The sequence below is a fragment of the Engystomops pustulosus genome, chromosome 1 (genome assembly GCF_040894005.1).
Source record: "Engystomops pustulosus chromosome 1, aEngPut4.maternal, whole genome shotgun sequence".
Classification (NCBI taxonomy): Eukaryota; Metazoa; Chordata; class Amphibia; order Anura; family Leptodactylidae; genus Engystomops; species Engystomops pustulosus.
The window spans coordinates 291616464-291641936 of NC_092411.1; the positions used below are offsets into that span (position 1 = coordinate 291616464).

Below are 25473 nucleotides of genomic sequence, written 5' to 3' on the forward strand. Positions count from 1 at the left end.
CGGCTCGAGATCCAGCATTAAATTAAGTGAAGAATAGTATTTTTATTACATAATAAAATATTCCAGATGTTTCCTGATGTTTTGCTTGTAAGAACACATTGAAATAACACTATTCTACACTTTGCAGGTGTGCGCGCGTGTCTCCCGCTAAGTTAGGAGATGTTCGGAACATCTGGAATGTGAAGAATAGTGTTATTTCAATGTGTTCTGCACGTAAATGGTCCTGTATTCACTGTTTTTAATGTTTTTATTCTATTCTTCACTTTGCAGATGTGTGCGCGTATCTCCGAAACTATCGGGAGACACGCTCGCACACCTGCAATGTGAAGAATAGAATTAAAACATTAAAAACAGTGAAAATATGAACATTTAAGTGCAGAACACATTGAAAGAACACTATTCTTCACATTCCAGATGTTCCGAACATCTCCGAACCTATCGGAAGACACGTGCGCACACCTGCAATGTGAAGAATAGTGTTATTTCAATGTGTTCTAACAAGCAAAACATCAGTAAACATCTGGAATATTTTATTATGCACTGTTCTTTTAATGTTATCTTTTACTAAAAAAATGCTCGGGTCTCCCATTGACTTTAATGGGGCTCGTTATTCGATACGAGCACTCGAGCATCGGGAAAAGCTCGTATCGAATAACGAGCACCCGAGCATTTTAATGCTCGCTCATCTCTAGGAATAACATTAATTTATTTTCTGTTGCAATTTAATGTAATTTTTTTACATATGAAATTTCAGTGGGTACGGAAAGTCTTCAGACCCCTTTAAATTTTCCACTCTTTGTTTCATTGCAGCAAATTGGTAAGATAAAAAAGTTCTATTTCTTGCTTATTAATGTACATTCTGCAACCCATCTTGACAGAAAAAACAAAAATGTATAAATGTTCTTTTGCCAATTTATTAAACAAGAAAAACTGAAATATCACATAAGTATTCAGACCCTTTGCTGTGACACTCATTTTAAACTTACGTGTTGTCTATTTCCTTCTGATTCTCCTTGAGATGGTTCTACTCCTTCTTTGGATTCCAGCTGTGTTTAATTAAACTGATTGCATTTGATTAGGATAGGCACACGTATCTATACAAGACCTCACAGCCAACGGTGCATGTCAGAGCACATGAGAATCATGAGGTCTAAGGAGCTGCCCAAGGAGCTCAGAGAAAGAATTGTGGCAAGGCATTTATCTGGACAAGGTTACAAAATAATTTCTGAAGCACTCAAGGTTCTTAAGCTTGACTCCGAACCCACATCATCTTTCAATATGAGTTTGTCTAAACTGTTAGATGATGGAGTTACCTTGGGAGCAATAAATCAGGGAACTAGAGATAAACTATTAATAACCAATCCTGTCACGCACATCTTCCACTCTCTCCCCAAGGTCCAAAAAAAGGTTTTTCCCCCTCCCATGCGAACGATTTTCGCAGGTATTGGATCCCTGGGTGAGAGATTGGGACAATGGGTTGACAACTTATTGCAGCCCCTGATCAAAACTATTCCAGGTTATTTAAGAGACAGCAAAGCATGTCCTACAGGCTATTGAACACATTAAATGGGAGGAGGATTATATGTGGCTGACAATAGATGTCATGGCATTAAATTCCTCCATACCTGAAAATTTTGCTATCATTGCGCTGGCAGAATTTTTGAACAAATATAGCTTGTATGACAACAATGTTAAAGAGTTCTTGGTGATGTCGGTTGGTTTCCTCTTACAACACAATTTTTTTCTTTTTAATGGGCGTTTTTTCTACAAACTCGTGGAGCGAGCATGGGAGCAAAATTTTCCCCATCGCTCGCCAACATCTTCATGAATTGGTGGGAAGAAAAATTCATATTCAATGACACGAATCCGTTTTTTTATGACACAGTTTGCTATGGTTGTTACATCGATGACCTCCTCTTTATATGAGGGGGGGGGGGGGGGAGTCGTCGATGTGACATTTCCAAACTTGTGTCATACCTTAAATGTAATAACTTTAATTTACAATTTACTGTGCACTCAGATCCTAAGTCCATTTCGTTTTTGGACCTTAATCTCAACATTGTTAATAATAAAATAATAAGTAGTACTTACAGGAAACCAACAGCAGCTAATACTATTTTACATGCTGAATCGTGTCATCCATTTCATGTAATAAAAAATCTACCTAAGGCTACATTCACACTAACGTATGGGGGACATATATACGGCCGACGTATATACGGCCGATATACGTCCCCCATACACTTCTATGGGCGCACGGCACCCTACGGGAGCGGTACGGTGCCGCACATGTGCGGCACCATACCGTTCCGTACCCGGGAAAAAGATAGGACCTGTCCTATCTTTCCCCGTAATACAGCGCCGTGCGCCATAGGTTGCTATGGAGAGGGGCGGGGGTGAGCTGCGCTCACCTCCTCCTCCTCTCCCTGTACACTGCCGTTGCCTGCTACGGTACGGTACGGGCGGGCAACGGCAGTGTGAATATAGCCTAAGGGTGAACTACTGCGGGCACGTAGAATTTGTACAGATGATACTGATTTTCATAGAGAACAGGATTTTATTATCAAACGCTTGAGGGATAGAAAATATTCTAACTGGATACTTGAAGAGGCTAAGATACAATCTGAAAAATTGCATAGGACTAAACTATTAGAAGATAAAAAATATATGTATAACAGAAAAGACAATGGGGTACATTTATTAAGGGGCTGTCGGGTTTTCGGATTTTTTTCCGTTTTGGGCCTTTTGTACCGTTTTTCTCCGGGTTTTTGGCGCACACGATCGGATTGTGTCGCATCGGCACCAGGTTGCATGCGATGGAAATCGGGGGGCGTGGCCGTCGGAAAACCCGATGGATTCGGAAAAACCGCCGTATTTAAAAAAGAATTTGTGTCGCAAGAGTCATACTTACATGCACCAGGATGAAGATGGTGAACTCCGGTGGACCTCGGCGCCGCAGCGACACCTGGCGGACATCGGGCGCAGGACCTTAGTGAATCGCCGGAAGACCCAAACGCACGTCGGAGAAGCCACCGCTGGAACGCGAATGGACCAGGTAAGTAAATGTGCCCCAATGTCACTACTTTTTGTACTACATATAGTCTAAAATATAAACAAGTTGTTGACATTGTTAACAAATATCTTCCTGTCCTATACCAAGATAATATACTGATATTTTACAGAAAAAGCCTAGATTTGTGTCCAAAAGGGCTCCATCATTAGGGAATTTACTATCCCCTAGTCTCTTCACCGAATCCAATAGGTCTCCAACTTGGATGAACTATAAGGGCTATTATAGATGTGGACATAAAATTTGTAGAGCTTGTTCCTATGCCGACATCACCAAGAATTTTCTTTCTTTGTCTGATAACACATCCTACAAGATCGGTAGTTACATCAATTGTGATACAAATCATGTAGTCTATCTCATTGACTGCTTGATTTGTAAAGTGCAATATGTAGGATGTATTACAGTGTCTCTCAAAAAGCGTATCTGTAGGCACTTATCTGATGCTTGCAACCCACTTGCTACTAATCCATCAGCTGTTTCCAAACACTTTCTAAACATCCACAAGGGAGATATTAGAAGTTTTCATTTCAGAGGCATTGAAAGAGTTACCAAACCAGTTAGGGGCAGAGATCATCGCCACAAGCTCCTCAATAGAGAAGCATACTGGATCTTCTTATTGAATACCCGACAACCTAATGGTTTAAATTTACGTCAAGACATCATATATCATTATTGATGTCTTTATTGTCGGGTAACTCTTTCTTTTAACTCAGTCCCCCCCCCCCTCCTTTTCTCCTTATTATGTTCACTATTCATTTTGTCATTTTGTTCCTTATATTAATACTTATTTAATGTAAATTGTAAATTTGGGTGGTTTTTTCAATGTGCGGTCTGGGTTAAACTATGGTTCTGATCAGGTCCTTGCTTATGGCAAAAGATCCAAATATCAATTGAGTAGTATGGGCCAGCTTGACTAACATATCGTGGTTTATTCACTTTATAAATCTTCAGATTCATAGATTTTGGTCCATGCTGTCAGCACATTGTCATAGCCACGCATTGTAATTAATATGACGTCATTAAAGTGCAATATATCCAAAAATTATATATTAATCTTGACATGCGTTTCTTGTCTGAACATGGTTGTATTGTATATATGGATAACAACAATGAATCCGTTTCACGTTTTTTCTTCACCTGTTCAGCTAAGTACACGCAGGAAATGATCTCATCTGTGGGCCTCTTCTCTCATTGGTCATAAACTTACCTGTCTCATGTTAAATGTTTGTGTTTTTTTTACTTTCGTTATGACTATGATTAAGAGTGGATAGCTCGAAACGCGTCAGTTGTTTTTACGGTATTTGTATGCACATGTGGATTTTATAGCTCCGAATAAAGACTATTTCTCCAGGATGTAAGGTGCAATCACACAGACGCTGCTCCGGTGAGCTTACAGTGCACACATTGTTGGAGGGCTCACGATTGAGCTGGCTATAGAGTTTTGCACTCTTTTGTGTCTCTTAAGAGAACAGTGGCCTCCATAATCCTTAATTGGAGGAAGTTTGGGATGACCACTTCCTAGAACTGGCCATCCAGCCAAACTTAGTAATCAAGAGAGAAAACCCTTGGTGAGCCAGGTAATAATAATACTAATAATATCTATCTTTATTTATATAGCGCCATCAAATTCTGTGGTTATTTACAGATTCTGGGGAACATATATGAGAAAAAAATAAGACATTACATAGTAATAACAGTCATATGAAACAATAGGAGTGAGGACACTGCTCACAAGAGCTTACAGTCTATGAGGATGAGGGGGTGACACAAGAGCTTACAGTTTATGAGGATGAGGGGGTGACACAAGAGCTTACAGTTTATGAGGATGAGGGGGTGACACAAGAGCTTACAGTCTATGAGGATGAGGGGGAGATACAAGAGCTTACAGTCTATGAGGATGAGGGGGACACAAGCGCTTACAGTCTATGAGGATGAGGAAGTGACACAAGAGCTTACAGTCTATGAGGATGAGGGGGTGACACAAGAGCTTACAGTCTATGAGGATGAGGGGGTGACACAAGAGCTTACAGTCTATAATGGGGTGACACAAGAGCTTACAGTTTATGAGGATGAGGAGGTGACACAAGAGATTACAGTCTATGAGGATGAGGGGGCACAAGAGCTTACAGTCTATGAGCATGAGGGGGTGACACAAGAGCTTACAGTCTATGAGGATGAGGGGGTGACACAAGAGCTTACAGTCTATGAGGATGAGGGGGTGACACAAGAGCTTACAGTCTATAAGGATGAGGGGGACACAAGAGCTTACAGTCTATGAGGATGAGGGGGTGCCCAAGAGCTTACAGTCTATGAGGATGAGGGGGTGACACAAGAGCTTACTGTCTATGAGGATGAGGGGGTGACACAAGAGCTTACTGTCTATGAGGTTAAGGGGGGGGACACAAGAGCTTACAGTCTATGAGGATGAGGGGGGACACAAGAGCTTACAGTCTATGAGGAGGAGGGGTGACACAAGAGCTTACAGTCTATAAGGATGAGGGGCTGACACAAGAGCTTACAGTCTATGAGGATGAGGGGGTCACACAAGAGCTTACAGTCTATAAGGATGAGGGGTGACACAAGAGCTTACAGTCTATGAGGATGAGGGGGGACACAAGAGCTTACAGTCTATGAGGATGAGGGAGGACACAAGAGCTTACAGTCTATGAGGATGAGGGGGGACACAAGAGCTTACAGTCTATGAGGATGAGGGGGTGACACAAGAGCTTACAGTCTATGAGGATGAGGGGGTGACACAAGAGCTTACAATCTATGAGGATGAGGGGGTGACACAAGAGCTTACAGTCTATAAGGATGAGGGGGACACAAGAGCTTACAGTCTATGAGGATAAGGGGGTGACACAAGAGCTTACAGTCTACGAGGATGAGTGGGTGACACAAGAGGTATAAGTGCTTGTATAATGGTCTAGCAATTTTTATAAGTGAATGAAATAAAAATAATAAAAATAATTTAATAAATACAAATTCTGCTACTTAAATCAGCCATAGTCTTGTATACAAAGTCCTAAGTCAGTGGGACTGCACAAAAGAATTTTCTGCATAACAGATAGGGGGAGTACCCAGAATTTAAAAAAAGAAGGAACCTCCAGCTCCCGCACCAGATGAAAATACCATTCTTCCAGCCTTATTCTTTTAGTTTAAAAAAGCATACACATGGTAGGCACAGGACAGAGAAAACAAGGGAACAATGGCGCACTAATCCCCTGAAAGTAAGAATCAGACGACACTTATCAGACATCACAAACAAAAATGCAGTAAATATTTCAGTGGTTTCCAGACACTTCTGCGATGTACACAAAAATGACACTAGTTCCCTTACAGTATGTGCAATAGAAAGAGTACTGAAACCAAATAGGGGTGGTGATCACAAAAGAAAACTTTTAAACCGCAAAACATTCTGGATTTTTTCTCTAAAAACATGTATCCCATATACAAGATGTGATCTGTTTCTATTAAACATGTTTGACTAAGTTGTAATCATGAGCATAATCCTATGCGGTATAGCACCATCTGTATACAATCTAACAGTTTGAGATGATAATACAAGAGTAAAAGCACTCTGTTTGTTTACATAGTGGTGCATCGGGATCCACAGAAGTTGATCCACAGGAGCCTGTGGGATTCGATGATCCATGTTCATTGGCTCTGAATGTCACGTTCTCCTACAGCTGGGTTTTTTAAATTCCTGCAAGGTGTGATGCACACCAAGCTATGATTAAGATTTTATCGAAACGCGTAAGCTAGCAGGGTCTTGCGCCATTGTTCCCTTGTTTTCTCTGTCCTGTGCCTACCATTGTGTATACTTTTTTAAACTGAAAGAATAAAGCTGGAAGATTGGTATTTTTATCTGGTGCGGGAGCTGGAGTTTCCTTCTTTTTAATGTTATATACCCTAGAACCGGGTGTCCGTGCAAACCACTGATGAGACTTTAAACAAACCCGATGTCCAGGTGAGCTGACTCTCTGTAACTTTATTTGTGTGTTGATAGTACCCAGAATTGGTTAAGAATGGGTTAAAGTTTCATGCAGTTAGCAAGTGTGATAGGCTTGCCTAAATAAATAGGTTTTAAAAGCATGTTTTAAGCTTTAGAAGTTGGGTACTAGTCTGAGGATGGACATTCCAGAGAATTGGTGCAGCTCTAGAGAAGTCCTGGAGACGAGAGTGGTGGCTAAAATTAAGGAAGAGAATAATCTAAGATCACTGGCTGATCAAAGAGCACAAGTTGAACAATAGAGTGAGATAAGAGAGGAGAGGTAGGGAGGTGCAGTATAATGAAGAGCTTTGTGAATGAGGGTTATTCATTTAATCTGTATATGAAAGGAGACAGGCAGCCAGTGCAGTTACTGATACAGAGTGTAGGCTGAAAGACGAACCTGGCTGCTGCATTAAGAATAGATTGTATAGTAGAGAGTTTAGTAAGTGGAAGATTAGTAGGGAGTTACAGTAGTCTAGACAAGAGTGAATTAGAACAATTGTTGTTTTAAAGGTTTCAATTGTAAGAAATTATTAGATTCTAGAAATGTTTTTATGGTGCATCCAGCAAGAGCGAGCAACAGATTGAATATACAATGCAAAGGAGAGGTCAGAGTCCATCATAACCCCAAGACAGCGGCCTGCTGCCTCAGGGTTATGATGACATCGCAAGGAGAAAAGGATAGATCAGGTCTCGGTGGGTTAGTAGACGGTGGAAAGACAATGGGGCACATTTACTAAGGGTCTGTACACCGCATTTCTGTTGGGTTTCCTGACTATTTCCGATTTGCGCCGTATTTAACAGGGGATTTTGGCGCACGCGATTGGATTTTGGCGCAATCGGGGGGCGTGGCCGTCGGACAACCCGACTAATTCGGACTGAGCGCCGGATTTAAAATTCAAATTGCGTCGCAAGACAATGAACTTACAAGCACCGGAAAGAAGAAGGTGAACTCCGGCGGACCTCAGCGGGGGAAGCGGCACATGCAGGATATCGGGCGCACGATCTTAGTGAATCGCACCGGACTTCATCCTCGTCAGACAACGCACCTTGGGGATCGCGACAGGACCGGGTAAGTAAATGTGCCCCGTTAAATTTAGTTTTGGAATGATTACGTTTCAAGAAGTGAGAGGACATTATTTTAGAGACTGCAGACAGATTAGCAGGAGGGATATTACATGCAGACTTAGCAGGGTATCATCAGCATAAAGATGATACTGAAAACCAAATCTGCAGTCAGAGAGATAGAAAGAAAACCAAGAGTCTGCAGTGTCCTTTAAACCAATAGAATGAAGCATCCTGAGGAGGAGCTGGTGGTCCACAGTATCAAACACTGCTGATAGATCCAGAAGTACGAGGAGAGAATAGTGCCCCTTAGATTTAGCAGTGAGGAGACCATTAGTGACTTTAGAAAGAGCAAATTCAGTGGAGTGCATAGAGCGGAAACCAGATTGTAGGGGATCAAAGAGGGAGTTAGTTGAGAGATAGCAGGTTAGTCGAGAACAGACCAGGCTTTCGAGGAGTTTGGAGATGAAAGGGAGGTTAGAGACTGATTAGATGTTATCAGCACTGGATGGTTCCCAGGAAGCTTTCTTTAGTAATGGGTTGACAAGTGCCTACTTGAAAGATGAGGGATAGGCACCAGAAGAGAGAGAGAGAGAGAGGATGAAGATTTTAGTGAGGTGAGAAGTGACCACTAGGGAGTGAGACTGTGCAAGATGTGAGGGGATGGGGTAACTAGTGCATGTAGTGGGGTGAGCAACAAGGTGAAGTATTGAAGGGAAGAAGATAATGGATTGGAATATAATTTACTGGCAAATGCAGTCAATTTATCTTTAAAGGAAACCTACCACTGCTTGCATGATGAAATCATGCAAGCAGACCACCCTGTAGGCTACTTAATGCTGATGCCGGCACATAGTTTAGTTAGGCTCGGCAAACTTTAGTTTAGCTAAAAAAACGATTTTCTTACATATGTAAATGAGCCCTCCGGTGCTACCCTACGTCATCTTCGGGCTGGCGATGGCTTCCGATGTTTAATTATTCCAGCCTTCATATTACCCGTCCTCCTTCAGGTGCCGAGAGCCGTGACGTCACCAAGCTCTCAGCACCTATCGCCGGCCGGCTGTCCGAGACTAAGTGTTTGCGCAGGCGCGATAAGTGCCCCCCATACACCATTATACCATACATCATTATACAGGCTGTCAGTCATGTGTATAAGAGTATCTCATACACACACAGGCTGCAGGGGTCGTTGCCACCAGCACCAGGAAGCACATGGAGGAGACATTACACCATTATACCTCACATCATTATATAGGCTGTCAGTCAAGCACTAGGGGTGTGGCTGTTCCTCCCACTCATGAATAGCTGAATATGATAATGTCTGCACGCACAAATGCAAAGTGAAGAATAGTGTTATTTCAATGTGTTCTTACAAGAAAAACATCAGGAAACATCTGTAATATTTTATTAAACAATAAAAACACTGTTCTTCACTTAATTTAATGCTCGATTACGAGCAGGGGAAATACTCGTCCGAGTAACGAGCCGGTCCGAGTCTGCTAATACTCGGCCGAGCAGTATGCTCGCTCATCTCTATTCACGACCTTTTGTTCACTTTTTATAGAATTTTTTAAAATGGCAAAAAAGTGCTATTTTCGACTTTGGGCGCTAATTTCCGTTACGGGGTTAAACTCAGTGAAAAACCGTTATTATATTTTGATAGATCAGGCATTTTCAGACGCGGTGATACCTAATGGGGGTCATTTACTAAGGGCCCGATTCGCGTTTTCCCGACGTGTTACCCGAATATTTCCGATTTGCGCCGATTTTCCCTGAATTGCCCCGGGATTTTGGCGCACGCGACAGAAATCGAGGGGCATGGCCAAACGAAAAATCCGACGGATTCGGAAAAAACGCCACATTTAAAAAAAAAAAAAGTGTTGCGGGACTCGCGCTTAACTTCACTCGGTCCGGCTTGGTGAAGATCAGTGCAATTGGAGCGGGTAAGTAAATCTGCCCCAATGTGTTTATGATTTTTACTGTTTATTTATATTTAGATGAGTTCTAGGGAAAGGGGGGTGATTTGAATTTTTTTTTTTTTATTATTATTATTTTTCAGACTCCCTAGGGTACTTTTACTACAGTATGGCAGTAAATGGGGATTTCCCTCCTCATTCATTACAATGTGCTGATAGCAAATTGTAATGAATGGGTTAAACCGAGTCGGCCTCGGGTCTTCAGAAGACCCAAGGCTGTCATGGCGACGGATCACAGCTCCCGAATGTTGTCACAGGGAGCGACAATCCTCAGCAAGATGGCGGCGCACATGCGCCGACTGCGATCAGCGGGGGTTACCGGTAAGCCTTTGCTGCAATATGCACGGGCTGAGCCCTCTGCTTGCACCCACACCTGGCATGTGACGTACTACTACGTCACATATCAGTAAGGGGTTAATACTCCAGAGGGTCATTTTGAGTACCTGGTTATGCCTTTTGGGTTGTATAATGTCCCTGCTGTCTTACAACAATTTGTAAATGATATATTTTGAGATGTTCTGGGTTAAATATTTTGTGGTTAATTTAGATGATAATCTCGTCTTCTCTCCAGATTCGGCCACTCAAGTACATATCAGTAATGTATTGTCTAGACTATGGAGTCCAAAAAATATTCTTTCTTAGTTATAATCATTCTAGGTAAGGATCTGGTCAAGGTCACGGCTATCAAAAATTAGGATCAGCCTACTAGTTTAAAAGCCCAACAGGTTTTTCTAAATACTATCAAAATTTTTTAAAACATTCTTCTGTTTTGGCCAAGAATTTGATAGATCTCACTAGGAAAGGTGCTTATTAGAGATGAGCGAGCACTAAAATGCTCGAGTGCTCGTTACTCGAGTAGAACTTTTCCCGATGCTCGAGTGCTCGTTTCGAATAACGAACCCGATTGAAGTCAATGGGAGACTCGAGCATTTTTCAAGGGGACCAAGGCTCTGCACAGGGAAGCTTGGCCAAACACCTGGGAACCTCAGAAAAGGATGGAAACACCACGGAAATGGACAGGAAACAGCAGGGGCAGCATGCATGGATGCCTGTGAGGCTACCTAATCGCACCATTATGCCAAAAGTGAGTGAGGCGAGATAGCATCTAAAACACCCAATAATTGACCCTGACACTATAGGGGACTGCATGCGGAGGCAGCGGCAGCAGCGCAGGCTAGGGAGTGGCATGGCGACATACCCCAAATGGACTCAGGCTTCAAACCAATGGGTGGCAGAGAGGAACCAAAGGAGGTGAGCAAGAAGCGCTGAAATGATTACCTATGTGAACAAAAGGTTGACGGTATATTTAGTCCATAACACAGCATGGCGGCGACAACGTATATGGTGAAACACCCAAAAAATGAGCCTAACACAGCTTGTTTGCTAAGGGGATGATGTATGGAGGCAGTAAGGTAGTAGGGGTCTTGGGATGGAGCTGGCGGTCCGCTGCCAGGCAAGCTTTCACCTGTCCAAGCCCCTGCCTCTCGCCTCCTTCCCACCCAAAATGGGCCTGGGGGCCAGAAGAGTTTACTTTGAAAAAATTCTAATTTTCAAAGCAGGCGGGGTCGTTTGAATATTTCATCTAGGAATAATGGAATAGCATAGCGGTTCTATTTTTTATTTTTTTGGAACTGGTTCCATGATGCACTGCTATGATTGAAACTTCAGGTCTCCAGCACAGCGTCGACTGATGGGCCGAGTTCCATTATGTATCTGGTGAAACACCCGAAAATTCTGCCTGACACCACGTTTGCTAATGGGACGATGCATGGAGGCAGCTATGTGGGCGACTTTTGGAGGCTGCTATGTAGACGACATGTGGAGACTGCTATAGAGACAATTAAATTTGGATAGTGGCTGTATGTGGCAGTCCAAAAAAGTTTTCAAAACAGAGGAGCGGGTAAGTGGCCCTCCAGAGAAATTAAATACATAGAGTACCTGTATGTAGCACGCCCAAAACATTTGCAATACTGAGGAGCGGGTAGGTGGCCCTCCAGAAAAATTAAATACATAGACTACCTGTAGGTGGCACTTCCAAAACATTTGCAATACTGAGGACCGCGAATGTGGCCCTCCAAAAAAATTAAATACATAGAATACCTGTATGTGGCACTCCATGTGGAGACATTGGTGGACGCTGTGGAGGATCGTGGAGGCGAAGGTGTGGTTTTCGCACGGGAGGTGTTTGGGCCGGGGTCCTGGGCAGGGGGCTGACTAGCAGAGGCAGCAGATGACACAGGGGAAGGAGCAGTGGTGTGCCCGGCTGGAGGTGAACGGCCTTGGTTCCATTGAGTGATGTGTTTAGCACTCATATGCCTGCACATACTGGTGGTGGTTAAGCTAGTAGTGGTGGAAACCCTGCTGATCCTGGTGTGGCACAGGTTGCACACCACAGTCCGTCGGTCATCCGCTGTTTCTTTAAAGAACCTCCAGACATCCGAAAATCTAGCCCTCGCCACGGGAGCTTCACTACGTGAAACATTTGGCGCTGATGCACCATCTCTGTCCCTGCCTCTCCGTCTGGCCCCACCACTGCCTCTTCCAACCAGTTCTCGTTGAGGACTCGCCTCCGTCTCAGAAGCACTGTCTTCACCCGGCCTATCAACCCAGCTTGGGTCTGTCACCTCATCATCCTCCGATCCCTTAGTCTGCTCTCCCCTCGGACTTCCTGCCCTGACAACAACTTCACCACTGTCTGACAACCGTGTCTCCTCATCGTCCGACACCTCTTTACACACTTCTTCCACTACGTCAACAATGCTATCATCACCCACAGACTGCGACTGGTGGAAAACCTGGGTATCGGGAAAGAGCTCAGCAGCAACCGGACAAGTGGTTTGTGACTGTGGGAAGGGTGCAGAAAACAGTTCCTCTGAGTATGACGGATCAAATTCCAAATTTCCTTGGAGGGGGCAGACTGGGGGGAAGGAGGCTGAGGTGGAGGAGCTGGAGGAGTGCTGATTTCGGTGACATGGGTGGACTGCGTGGAAGACTGACTGGTGGACAAATGACTAGAAGCATTGTCGGCAATCCACGACATCACCTGTTCGCACTGTTCTGGCCTCAACAGTGCTCTACCACGAGTCCCAGTAACTTGAGACATGAACCTAGGGAATGTAGCTCTGCGGCGTTCCCCTGCTCCCTCATCAGCAGGTGGTGTCTCACCCTGCCCAGGACCACGGCCTCTAACCCCTGCAGTAATTGGATGCCCATGCCCTCATCCTCTACCCTTAGCCCTCAGGTTCAACATTTTGAAAATAAGTGTCTTTTATAGACAAAACAGAAATATAAACTGTAAAAAAATTATATATATATTATTTTTTTTATTTTTTTTTTTATTTTTTTTTTATAGAAAACAACATGCAGAAGAAATCAGACAGCACAGCAACTTCAGAAGATGATTGATATGTCTAGTTTAACCAACACTGGGAGCACACAAAAAGATTTTTTGCTGTGTGACTTTCACTTTGGGGACAAAAAAAAAATCGTCAGACTGTGCCTAATTCTATCAAACCCCCAATAAATTGTCCCACTTAGCTAGCTGTGTGTCACTAATAGCCAAAATGAACATGTGCAACTTGTGAATTGCAAGTCTCCCTGTAAAAGTAATGCAGTAGCTGCACTACTAGTGCCAGCAAGCCCAGCCACAAGCAAAGAAAAAAAAAATTCTAGCCCTAACAAGGGCTGTTGGGTTCTTGTAGACTCACTTCTGCCTAACAGTAAGCTAATAGAACACCCTAACGCAGCAGCAGCAGCTCTCTCCCTGACAACATCCAGACAGAGAATGATCCGAGCAGCGCGGGCAGGGGCTAGTATATTCCAGGGTCACCTGAGCAGGACAGCCAACCACTGCTATCGACATGTAAGTGTACCACGTGATGCTGAGTGGACCGCAGAGTCTCCTGGCTTATTATTGGCTCTGTTTCTGGCCGCCAAAAAGCTAAATACAGCGAGATGCCATTTTCTTGAGCAGGCGAGATACTCGTCCGAGCAACGAGCAGTAGCGAGTACACTAATGCTCGAACGAGCATCAAGCTCGGATGAGTATGTTCACTCATCTCTATTGCTTATGTAACCAGATAGACTCCAGATGCTGAATTAGCATTTGTACAGCTAAAAAAAATTTAATGAACGCTGTTATACATCTGTATAACAAGACTCTGAAAATATTGTTGACAAATTCTTGAAAGACAGCAGGCACATTGCGGGGTCCAAATGGCATGACCAGATACACGAATTGCCCATCTTGAGTGTTGAAGGCAGTCTTCTATTCATCCACTTCCCGGATGCGGATGAGATTCTATGCCCCCCGAAGGTCCAACTTAGTGAAGACCTTAGCTCCACGAAAGTGGTCAAAGAGTTCCGTGATCAAGTGTAGTAGGTAGTGGTTCTTCACGGTAACTTTATTATATAGTCTATGCTGGGGTTGAGAGAACCATCTTTCTTGGCCACAAAAAATAATCCAGCAGCGGCAGGAGAAAAAGACTTGTACATGAACCCTTTCTGCAGATTCTCCTTCATATATGCTGACATAGCCATGGATTCAGTTATGGACAATGGGTATACCCGACCTTGTGGTGGAGACGTTCCCCCCCCCCCCCCCAGCAGCTCTATAGGACAGTCATAAGGACAGTGTGGCGGCAGAGTCTATGCTTGTTTTTTCGGGAAGACGTTGACAAAGTCCATATAAGCAGTGGAAGACCCACCAGAGGCTTGGTGTATAGCAAAGCAGATATGATGGACACCATCTGAAGAACCGAGAGACAGCGAGACTGACATTTTAGACCCAAGCGAAGAATCTCCCCAGCCTGCCAGTTGAGCACTGGAGCATGTTGCTGCAACCACGAGAGACCAAACAGAATGGCAGATGTAGATCGGGGAAGCACATGAAAGGATAGTCTCTCCTTGTGCATATCCCCAACTTGCAGAGACAGAAGCTCGTTGCGGTAATATACTGTATCACTGAGGACCTGCCCACTGATGGAGGAGATAGCCGGCGGCTTCTCTAGGCAGACCACTGGAAGGTGATACTGGGAGACCAGCACAGGATCCATTAAATTTCTTGGAGAACCAGAATCCAAGAAGGCTGTGGCTTGAAACTGAGTACCTCTCCTAGAGCTGAGTAAAACAGGCAACTTCTGTCATGTTGAAGTTTTGCTCTCACCTAGGGACACTCCTCCCAACAAACCAAAGGTGCGTGTGTTTCTCGGACAGGACGGACTGGACAAGACTCAAAAAAAGTGTTCAGGGCCGGCACAATAGAGGCAGACGTTCCCCTGTCTTCATTGGGGTCTCAGACGAGCTTTATCCTCCTGCATGGTTTCCTCAGGAGCAGACCCAGAGGGAAGCAGAGGTGGACTTTGGAAGACTGGAGCCTGGCGGGGCAGACGGCTGATCTTGACTTGCACTTGTTCAAGACACTGCTCCTCAAAGCGCTCAGTAATCCGTATGCCAATCGGAGTAGCCAGAGTTCACTCAGACTAGACGGGAGATCACGTGGAGACAGGGTGTCTTTAATTTGTCCAGCAAGTCCCTTTTAAAGGTTGTAACCACGGCGGCTTCATTCCAGGCTAGCTCAGAAGCCAGGGTACGGAAATGAACTGCATAGTCACACTCCCCTTGAAGGTGGTTTCAGCAGAAGATGTCTTTCTTGTGCCAGCGGGGAGTAGCCCATGCCAAGGCCTTCCCGGAGAGAAGGATGATTATGAAAGCCAATTTAGACCGTTCTGTGATGAACTGCGTAGGCAAGAGTTCAATGTGCAGGAAGCTCTGAGTGATAAAGCCCCTGTACAACTTGGGGTCCCCATCATATTTAGATGGCATGGAGAGTCTCCGCTTGGGTTCTGCTGTAGGCAGACAAACTGGAGTAGCATAAGGAACCGTAGGAACTTGATGCTGCTGCTGAGTCGCCATCACTTGCTGAAACATGGCGTTGACTTGTCCAAGTTGCTGACCTTGCACAGCAATCTGCTGGGACTGCTGGGCCATGATGGTTGTAAAATCAGCCAAGCCAGATAGGGGAATCTTGGCAGGATCCATGGCCGGATCTTACTGTCAGGAACCAGGGCTAGTGGACCCACTGGACCACTGCGGACAATGATGTAAGCCGACACCTGGTACCAGAGCCTAAGTGGTACCCGGTTTTCACCAGAGCCCGCAGCAAAGTGGGTTGAACTTGTTGCGGCGTGGTACCACCAGGTCGTTCCACAGGCACAACTTTGTCCGCAGTGGCGGCCAAGGTGAGGTACAAAGTAATGAGGCAGAACCGTGGTCAATGTCAAAGGCAAAGCAGAAGGTCAGGGCGGGCAGCAAAGGAGCTTAGTCAGGGACGGAACCGGGGGTCACAACGGGAATTCACAACATGAGCACAGGGCATCAGGAACAAAGCTTTCTCAGAGGCACATGGTACAAAGATCTGGAGGGGGCAGATGAGGAGGCAGTCCATTTATTAGGGCAGGCCGCCAGCAGCACCAATTAGTGGTGTGCTGGCCCTTTAAGTCTTGCCCAACACAGAAGACGCTGCTAGAGCCGGGAGAGGTGAGAGATGCCACGGCTGGGCTGTGGGGGAATGTAGGGGCACACAGGTGCGCCTTTGACCTGAGACAAAGGTCGCTGGGGCACCCATGACAGCGAGTTCTGAATGTCAAACACATGCACAGAAAACACGTGTGAAAAACCTATGACCTAAGAAAGGCCTAAGGCTCCGTGCTTGCTGGCCGAACGATACCACTGGTACTGTGAGAACTGTAAGGTTGATTTTACACTTTCATGTGCGTTTTCTGCAGAACTGGCATTGCACTGTGACCCATTGTATTCGATGGGTTTTGTCAGACTTGCATAATTTTTTTACACACACATGCACGTTTTTTTAACATGTGTTAAAATCTCAGCATTCTCTAGTTTTGCAAGTCACACACATGAATGATGCACCAAAAATGCTGTAAAAAATGCAAATAACATGCACATGAAAAACACAAAAACACTAAGGACTCCTAGCATAAACAAACCAAAAATGCTAAATTTTCATTTTATACGCATTGCACTCTGACATGATCAACACAAGTGTGAAAGAGGCCTAAATGTCTCCAATAGATGGACAATGTCTTATGAACATATTACATTTTCTTTTTTTTTATTGTTGTTAATGAAAACTCAGGAAATAGTTAAACATTCATGGATGGAGAATTAAATTTACACAATTCAGTTTTAACTTTTTTATACTTTGATTGCAGCTCTGGAGACTATTCTCCATAGAATTCATGATCCACAATCCGTCTCAGGTGAAGTATATAAGAAGCTGCCGGCTGCCATCTCTCTCTTCCTCTAGGACTACACATCTTGTCTGTGTCTGTGCTGCAGGAGAAGACCTTGTCCAGGTTATGAGCTGCTTTCACTACGTCTTGTATGTGCTTATTACTTTCTTTCCTGTAACTCATGTTAGAAGTACAATCCCTCAGTGCAAACTGCCCGGATTCCAGAGCGAAACAACATATGAATATTATCAGGAGGGAGACGTCATCATTGGAGGTTTGATTTCTGCTCATTATGGAAGTTCACAAAGTGCAACTAATCATTTTACAAATCATATTCATGGCTATTGTACAGAGTGAGTGCAGATTTTGTTCTCATTTCATCTGCTCTTTAATTTTTAAGATACAAAAACAGGAATATTTTCTATATCCACACAACATAATGTTCACATAGAACCGGACACCAGGAGACAATCCCCACTACATAGATTACATTTTTTGAGATGACACAAAATGGATTTAGATACTTATTGTGTTGGTAAAGTGCAGATTTATCAATTAATGACTGAATGTTCCTAAAGAATTCCTCTTACCTATTGAACTAATGCAATGTCCACTTCTATACTGGTGGAGATTAAATTAGTCATATAGTTTTTACTGTAAAAAATAAATACATTCTAAACAATTACATAACCTTGAAGGAGGAGTCTTTGAAGCTCTCTGCTGTCGCTGCTGAGCCCTGCTCCTTAGCTCGGCTATTCCACAGATTCACAGTTCTTGTAGTAAAGAAGGCTTGTGAGTTCTGGATACAGCGCTCCTTGTCATTTGAGGTGATTAAATATGGAGCAATTACTTGCCATTTAGGTATGGATCATTAATATATTTATATAAATGAATCATGTCCCACCGTAGTCATCTCTATTAAAATCTCAAAATATTACATTTTTTAAATACTTCTTGATTAGTGGGAACCTCAATGTCCCTATTGTCATATTTGTGGCTCTTCTTTGTACCTTGTGTAACTTTAGGGTATCCTGTTTATGAATTCTCATAAATTGGTGCCCAGAACTGAACCACATATTCCATGTATGGCCTAAAGACTTATTAGTATAGAGGTAATATTACACTCCTATCCGCATAATACATTACAAGATGCATAGACTTCTACTCCCTTATTCAGACTATTCCATGAGAGAACAATCTTACATTTATCCACATTGAACCTTTAGTTTTCAAGTGGATACCCAAACACTGAAGGAGTTACTAACCAAACCTCACTAACAAGAGTTCAGGAGTTCTACATTTGGGCCTGAAATTCCACATGCACACAGAGCAAATATGTTGGTACGACAGGCGTCAGTAGGTTGTTTCACAACTTATTTACATCTTAGGACTCATGTAAACAATTGTGTTGGGGACTGTGATCTGACTGCACAAATTGAGGCCCCATCACAGCCTCATAGAGGTCTATTACACCCAGTGACAGGGCAGTGGGCCCACAGTGGGGCACATTTACTTAAAGTTCACCTAAACTGCATTGTCAGACGAGAATGCACTGTGCCGTGATTCACTAAGATTGTGTCTGCTCAGGTCCGCCGGAGTTCACCTTCTTCTTCCTGGTGCATGTAAGTGCTTGGTCTTGCGACACAATTTGAATGTAAAATCCTGCGCTCAGTCCCAATCAGTTGGATTGTCCGGCGGCCCACCCCCCGATATCTGTCGCATGAAAGCAGCGCAGATACGCAGCAATCCCATCACCTGCGACACAATCCCAAGTTAAATACCAGCCACAGCCATTCAAAACCCTGAAAACGTCAGAAAATCCAAAGTGCGGTCACAGACCCTTAGTAAATAAGCCCCAGTGTCTCAATGCACCGTGAGTGATCCGGGGTGATTGCTCCACAACAGACAGAGCAGTTCTTACTCCGGCCTCTCTATTAGCAGTTCTTACTCCGGCCTCTCTATTAGCAGTTCTTACTCCGGCCTCTCTATTAGAACGTGTGGGGTGAGGTGAACTCTCGCCTCCTATCTCCACCTGTCCATGTGCTTTGGCACATCGCCTTACCCGGACTGCACTACACTACAGAGATTGGTGTTACTTTCAAAAATGTAGAAAGCTCCACTTATCCTCTTTTATAAATCATGAATAAACCAGATAAATAATGGTGGACCTTTGGGTACATCACGTGTAACCGGTGACCATTCTGAGGAGAAAAAAAATTGACAATAACTTTCTAGAAACAGCCCTTCAGTTTCAGTTCAGTCAGATTAAAGACAATTCCTGCTTAGACAATAGACCTGAACACATCCATGAAATGTCTAGGAGGGACAGTGCCGAAAGCCTTTGTGAAGTCCGAGAACACAATATCCACAGCAGCTCCTGCGTCCAGGCGTCCGCTCACCTCTTCATAGAACAGATCTTTTGTAAGACAGAAATGTATTTATATTGACTGTGAATTTACCAAATAAATTTTCAAACCTGAGACAATGTAACTGGGCTGAAAAATTCTATGACTTACACATGTAGTGCACCGTAATCTAAGCCTTAGCTTTATCTTAGCTAAATCTGTATATACTGCATATAAATACTGTATACTGTACATACTGCATATCATATATTACAGATGGAAAAAATCACGGATAATGTAATCAGGTCACTGGTTTCCTCCACAATTGCCTTTGTTCTATGTATTTGTGTTAAGATTGGAATAAGAACAGAGATTGCGATTATTTATACACAGGGAACGGAAAGTATTCAAACCCCTTTAAATGTTTCACTCAGTATTTTATTGCAGCCAATTGGTAAGATCCAAACTGTTCTTTTTTTGCTCATTAATGTGATCTCTGCTCCCCAGTAATGTGCCCTCTGCTCCCTCCAGTAATGTGCACTCTGCTCCCCAGTAATATGCCCTCTGCCCCCCCAGTAATATGCACTCTGCTCCCCAGTAATGTGCACTCTGCTCCCCAGTAATGTGCACTCTGCCCCCCAGTAATGTGCACTCTGCCCCCCAGTAATGTGCACTCTGCCCCGCAGTAATGTGCACTCTGCCCCCCAGTAATATGCACTCTGCCCCCCAGTAATGTGCTCTCTGCTCCCCAGTAATGTGCACTCTGCCCCCCAGTAATGTGCCCTCTGCCCCCCAGTAATGTGCACTCTGCCCCGCAGTAATGTGCACTCTGCCCCCCAGTAATGTGCTCTCTGCTCCCCAGTAATATGCACTCTGCCCCCAGTAATGTGCACTCTGCTCCCCAGTAATGTGCCCTCTGCTCCCATCTTGACAGGCAAAATTAGAAATGTAGATATTGTTGCTAATGTATTAAACAATAAAAACTGAAATATCACATGGTCATTAGTATTCAGCCCCTGGTGATAAGTATTCAGCCCCTGGTGATAAGTATTCGGCCCCTGGTGATTAGTATTCAGCCCCTGGTGATAAGTATTCGGCCCTTGGTGATGAGTATTCGGCCCCTGGTGACAAATATTCAGCCCCTGGTGATAAGTATTCGGCCCCTGGTGACAAATATTCAGCCCCTTTGCTGAGTATTGAGTAGTAAAAGTTTTGGAGCTGGTGCAGCCAGGAGTCTTCTTGAGAAGATGCTACAAGTTCCTCACTCTTGGATTTGGGAATACAATTCCCCTTCCTTGTAGATCCTCTCTAATTCCTTCAGGTTGAATGGAGAACATTGGTGGAGGCCATTTCCACCGATGCTCCATTGGGTTTAGATCCGGGCTCTGGCTGGGCCTGTCAGGAATGGTCACAGAGATGTTCTCAAGCCTCCTTTGCTTTGTTATTTTATCTGATGGCTTAGGGTCATTGTCTTGTTGGAAGGTTTGGCCCAGTCTGAGGTCCAGAGTACTCTGGAAGAGGTTTTTATCCAGGATATCGTTGTACTTGGCCACATTCATTTTTCCTTCATTTGCAACCAGTGGTCCTGTCCCTGCCCCCCTCCATAGCCTGATGCTGCCACCACCATGTGTCACTGCTGGGATTGTATTTGGCAGTTGATGAGCAGCACCTGTTTTTCTCCTCCGCTTAGAATCAACATCAAAAAGTTCAATCTTCATCTCATCAAAACAGAGAATCTTATTTCTCATAGTCTGGGAGTCCTTCATGTGTTTTGCACATTGAATGCAGCTTTCATATGTCTCCTTAGGCAGTCCCTTAGTTCCTTCATGTGCTCTGACATGCACTATGAGCAGGGAGGTCTTGTAAAGACAGATGTGTGCCTTTCCTAATCAAGGCTAATGAGTTCAATTAAATATTACTGGACTCCAATGAGTTCAAGGAGTAGAACCATCTCAAGAAGGATCAGAAGGAAATGGACATCATGTGAGTCAAAAATAAGTGTCACAGCAAAGGTGTTGAATACTTATGGCCATGTGATGTTTCAGTTTTTCTTGTTTAATAAATCAGCAAAAATATCTACAATTCTGTTTTTTCTGTCAAGATGGGGGGGGGCAGAGTGCACATCAGTAAGCAAATGAGGAAAACTTTTCTTGATCCTATCAATTGACTGAAATGAAAAAAATTATAAGGGTCTGAATACTTTCCGTACCACTGTATAGATAATCACAATCTCTTTTCTTATTCTAATCTTAAACAAATACATAGAAAAAAGCTGATTTGGAGCAAACAAAGTAACCTTCTACAATATCAGCCTGATATTTCTGAATACTTTCTGTACCCACTACATGTTATATGGGAAATGGAAATTATACCAGATTATGTTACATGTTATTATGATATGACTTCATGTTATAGGGTTCACATTGATGAATACAAAGGTATCTTATCCTTCATGTTTGGCGTTGATGAGATTAATAGAGATCCCAATGTTCTGCCCAATATTAGTCTGGGTTATCATATTTTTGACCCTTGTTGGAATCCTTGGAAAACCTTACAATCCACCTTTAATATATTGTCCGGAAGTCAGAAGGAAGCTCCTAATTATTCCTGCAGAGATCACGGGGAAGTGATTGCCTTTATCTGTCAATCCGATTTCTTTACAAACCAAGTCATGAATCCGCTCCTCGGCCTATACAGGTACATGCAGGTAAAAGCCTTCCAATTCCGTAGCAGTAAAATGCAGGCCTGTAATTTATATACTGATTTGTATTATAAGACCTGAAAATGTTGGGGTTCTACCAGTTTCCCTGACTCCTTCCTCCTCTGATTTCCTGTCTTTTAGCTCAATCATGGATTCTCTGACAACAACCAGAACGATAGAGAACTGGCAACGCCTATATTCCGGATGTTTCCCGATGAGCGCTCGCAATATGAAACTATTGTTCACTGGCTCAAATATTTGAGATGGAATTTTATCGGAATCATTGCATCACCATATGGAGGCGGTGATACGGAATTAATAGAACTGAGGAATATGATGGCCAAGAATGAGATCTGTATTGATTTCAGTTTAAGGTTGACTAATAATTTACAGATAAACAGAAATTTAATGGCTTCCATTACAAAGTCAGCTGTTAAGGTTGTCCTAATATTAGGAATGTATTCCAAACCTTACGGGATAATTCTCTATGAAAATAAAGATTTTATACAAAACCTCACTCTGATCCTTCCGGATTCTTGGATTGGTGCTATGAATACGGGATCTTTTCTATTTCCGTTGATCAACTGTAGCTTGATTTTTATGTTGGATGAGAGAAATATTCCGCACATTAAGGCAATAATTGATGGCGTAACATCAGTAGCTCATACAAATGACCCAATATTGGAAGACATTTGGCTTTTCTATTTCTGCTGTCTTAGTCGAAATCAAAAGAAAAATAATTATTTTCAACAAAAGCTTAAATTTCCTCTTGTTAACTGCACAGATGTCCATTTGCTGCCAAAAATAGCCTATAGCTCAGATAACAACCTGTACTATACATATGTGTCCGTCAATATCCTGGCTCATGCCATTCACAACATGAGAGGAAGCCAAAATAAGCGGAAAATACATCCCAATGTAAGTGTCATGTACTGGAAGCAATGTACTGAGCAACATGTACTGAGGAACAACTGAAAAGTAATCCCAACTCTTAAACAAACTTACATTATATATAATAAATTCTGTTATGTCCCTGGGTGTCACAATCCATGAGGGAGTATAGATGGAAACATTAGGTGAGGGAGCATTGTAGTGGGGACATTATTCTAAACAGACTGATTATTTGGTTAAAATCCTCAAAAGTCTTCAATTCAATTCAAATCTTTAATTTTTTCAATTCAAAAATCTTTCCAAACAACTACTCAGAGCAACAAACAAAATACACATTTTAACCTCTGAACATACAAATATATTCAATAGTTAGTGTGCAGGAGCGTGTTGGAAACCCCTAACTGATGTACGGCACATGTATGGCTGCGGGTCTATGGAGGGGGGTCACCGGTTGGATGTTTGCTGCTTATTCCTTTTTTTATTTGTTGACACCCTTGGCAGTTGCACATTGTTAAAGATGATGTGCAAATGTGGAGTAAACTGCCAAAGTGTAGAAAAAAAAATGGCACACCTTGTGGTAGACATTGTGCCCCTCCTAGTGGCCAGCATCCCATCTTCAGGAGTCAGGGCTGCTTCTGCCCCTTCATCTACTGGTCCTGAACTTCCTCCTCCTGCTCCTCCTTATTACTACTTTGACTACATTGAATACTATTTACAATATCACACATACAGTATGAAGAGGTCTACCCAGCCATGTGCAGAGTGTTTCTTAGTGATTACCTGTTGCCTGCATGTTTTACCTCAATTTGAGGATGCTCCAGATATAGCCAACCTGCCCACTCCCACTAGTATAGCCAACAGCTCTTGCCCCCAGTAAATAGCCAGCAGCCCCTGCCCCCATTATATAACCAGCCCATGCCCACTAGTACATAGCAAGCAGCCACTGTCCCCCAGTATATAGCCAGCCCATGCCCACTAGTACTTAACAAGCAGCCCCTGCCCCCAGTATATAGCCAGCCCATGCCCACTAGTACATAGCAAGCAGCCCCTTCCCCCATTATATAGCCAGCCCATGCCCACTAGTACATAACAAGCAGACCCTGCCCCCAGTATATTACCAGCCTATGCCCACCAGTACATAGAAAGCAGCCCCTCCCCCCATTATATAGCCAGCCCATGCCCACTAGTACATAGCAAGCAGCCCTGCCCCAGTATATAGCCAGCTCATGCCCACTAGTACATAGCAAGCATCCTCTTCCCCCAGTATATAGCCAGCCCATGTCACAGTAAATAGCCAGAAGCTCCTGCCCCCAGTATATAGCCAGCCCATGCCCACTAGTACATAACAAGCAGCCCCTGCTCCAAGTATATAGCCAGCCCATACCCACTAGTACATAGCAAGCAGCCCCTTCCCCATTATATAGCCAGCCCATGCCCACTAGTACATAACAAGCAGCCCCTTCCCCCGTTATATAGCCAGCTCATGCCCACTTGTACATAGTAAGTAGCCCCTGCCCCCAGTATACAGCCAGCCCATGCCCACTAGTACATAGCAAGCAGCCCTTGCCCACATTATATAGCCAGCCCATACCCACTAGTACACAGCAAGCAGCCCCTTCCCCCGGTAGATAGTCAGCCCATACCCACTAGTACATAGTTAGCATCCCTTGCTCAAAGTATGCCAAGCCTATATAAAAAAAATATTCTGCACTCACTTTTCTGATGCTCCCCACAGGTCCTCTTCATCTTCAGGGGTCCTGTGCACTGCCGGCACACACACTATGATGCCAGATGCTTGCTGACATCATTGTGTGTGCACCGCTGCTTGTGTAACTTTATAAAGTGGGCCAGCATTGCACAGGGACCCAAAGATGGAGCAGGAGCACCAGAAGCTACAAGAGGACTTGCAGGGAGCGTTGGGAAGGTGAGTACAGAGTTAATTTTTTATAGACTAGAGTACAAGCCGAGTTAACTTGACTTATGCTTGAGTATATACGGTACATAATATAGAAAGTTATAACAAACACCACTTTTCTTAGTAGAGTCCATAGAGAATGCATGGCGTCCATCTATAAATTCAGCATTTATAGTGGTTTTGACAGCCTGTGAAATTACAGACGGTGGGCAGCAGCTTATTGGCTTTCTCAGACACACAATGTAGTGTCCCTGGGCTTTTCA

General features: G+C 43.7%; 1 protein-coding gene across 1 annotated transcript in view; it reads left to right on the top strand.

Moving 5' to 3' along the window:
• The window catches only part of LOC140129129 (vomeronasal type-2 receptor 26-like), a 94780-nt gene that overhangs the window by 10033 nt on the left and 59274 nt on the right, over positions 1–25473 (top strand). The window contains exons 6-7 of the mRNA XM_072150712.1: positions 22119–22410; positions 22546–23322. Of these exons, the coding sequence (XP_072006813.1) occupies positions 22119–22410; positions 22546–23322 (1069 nt within the window). The remainder of the gene's footprint in view (positions 1–22118; positions 22411–22545; positions 23323–25473) is intronic.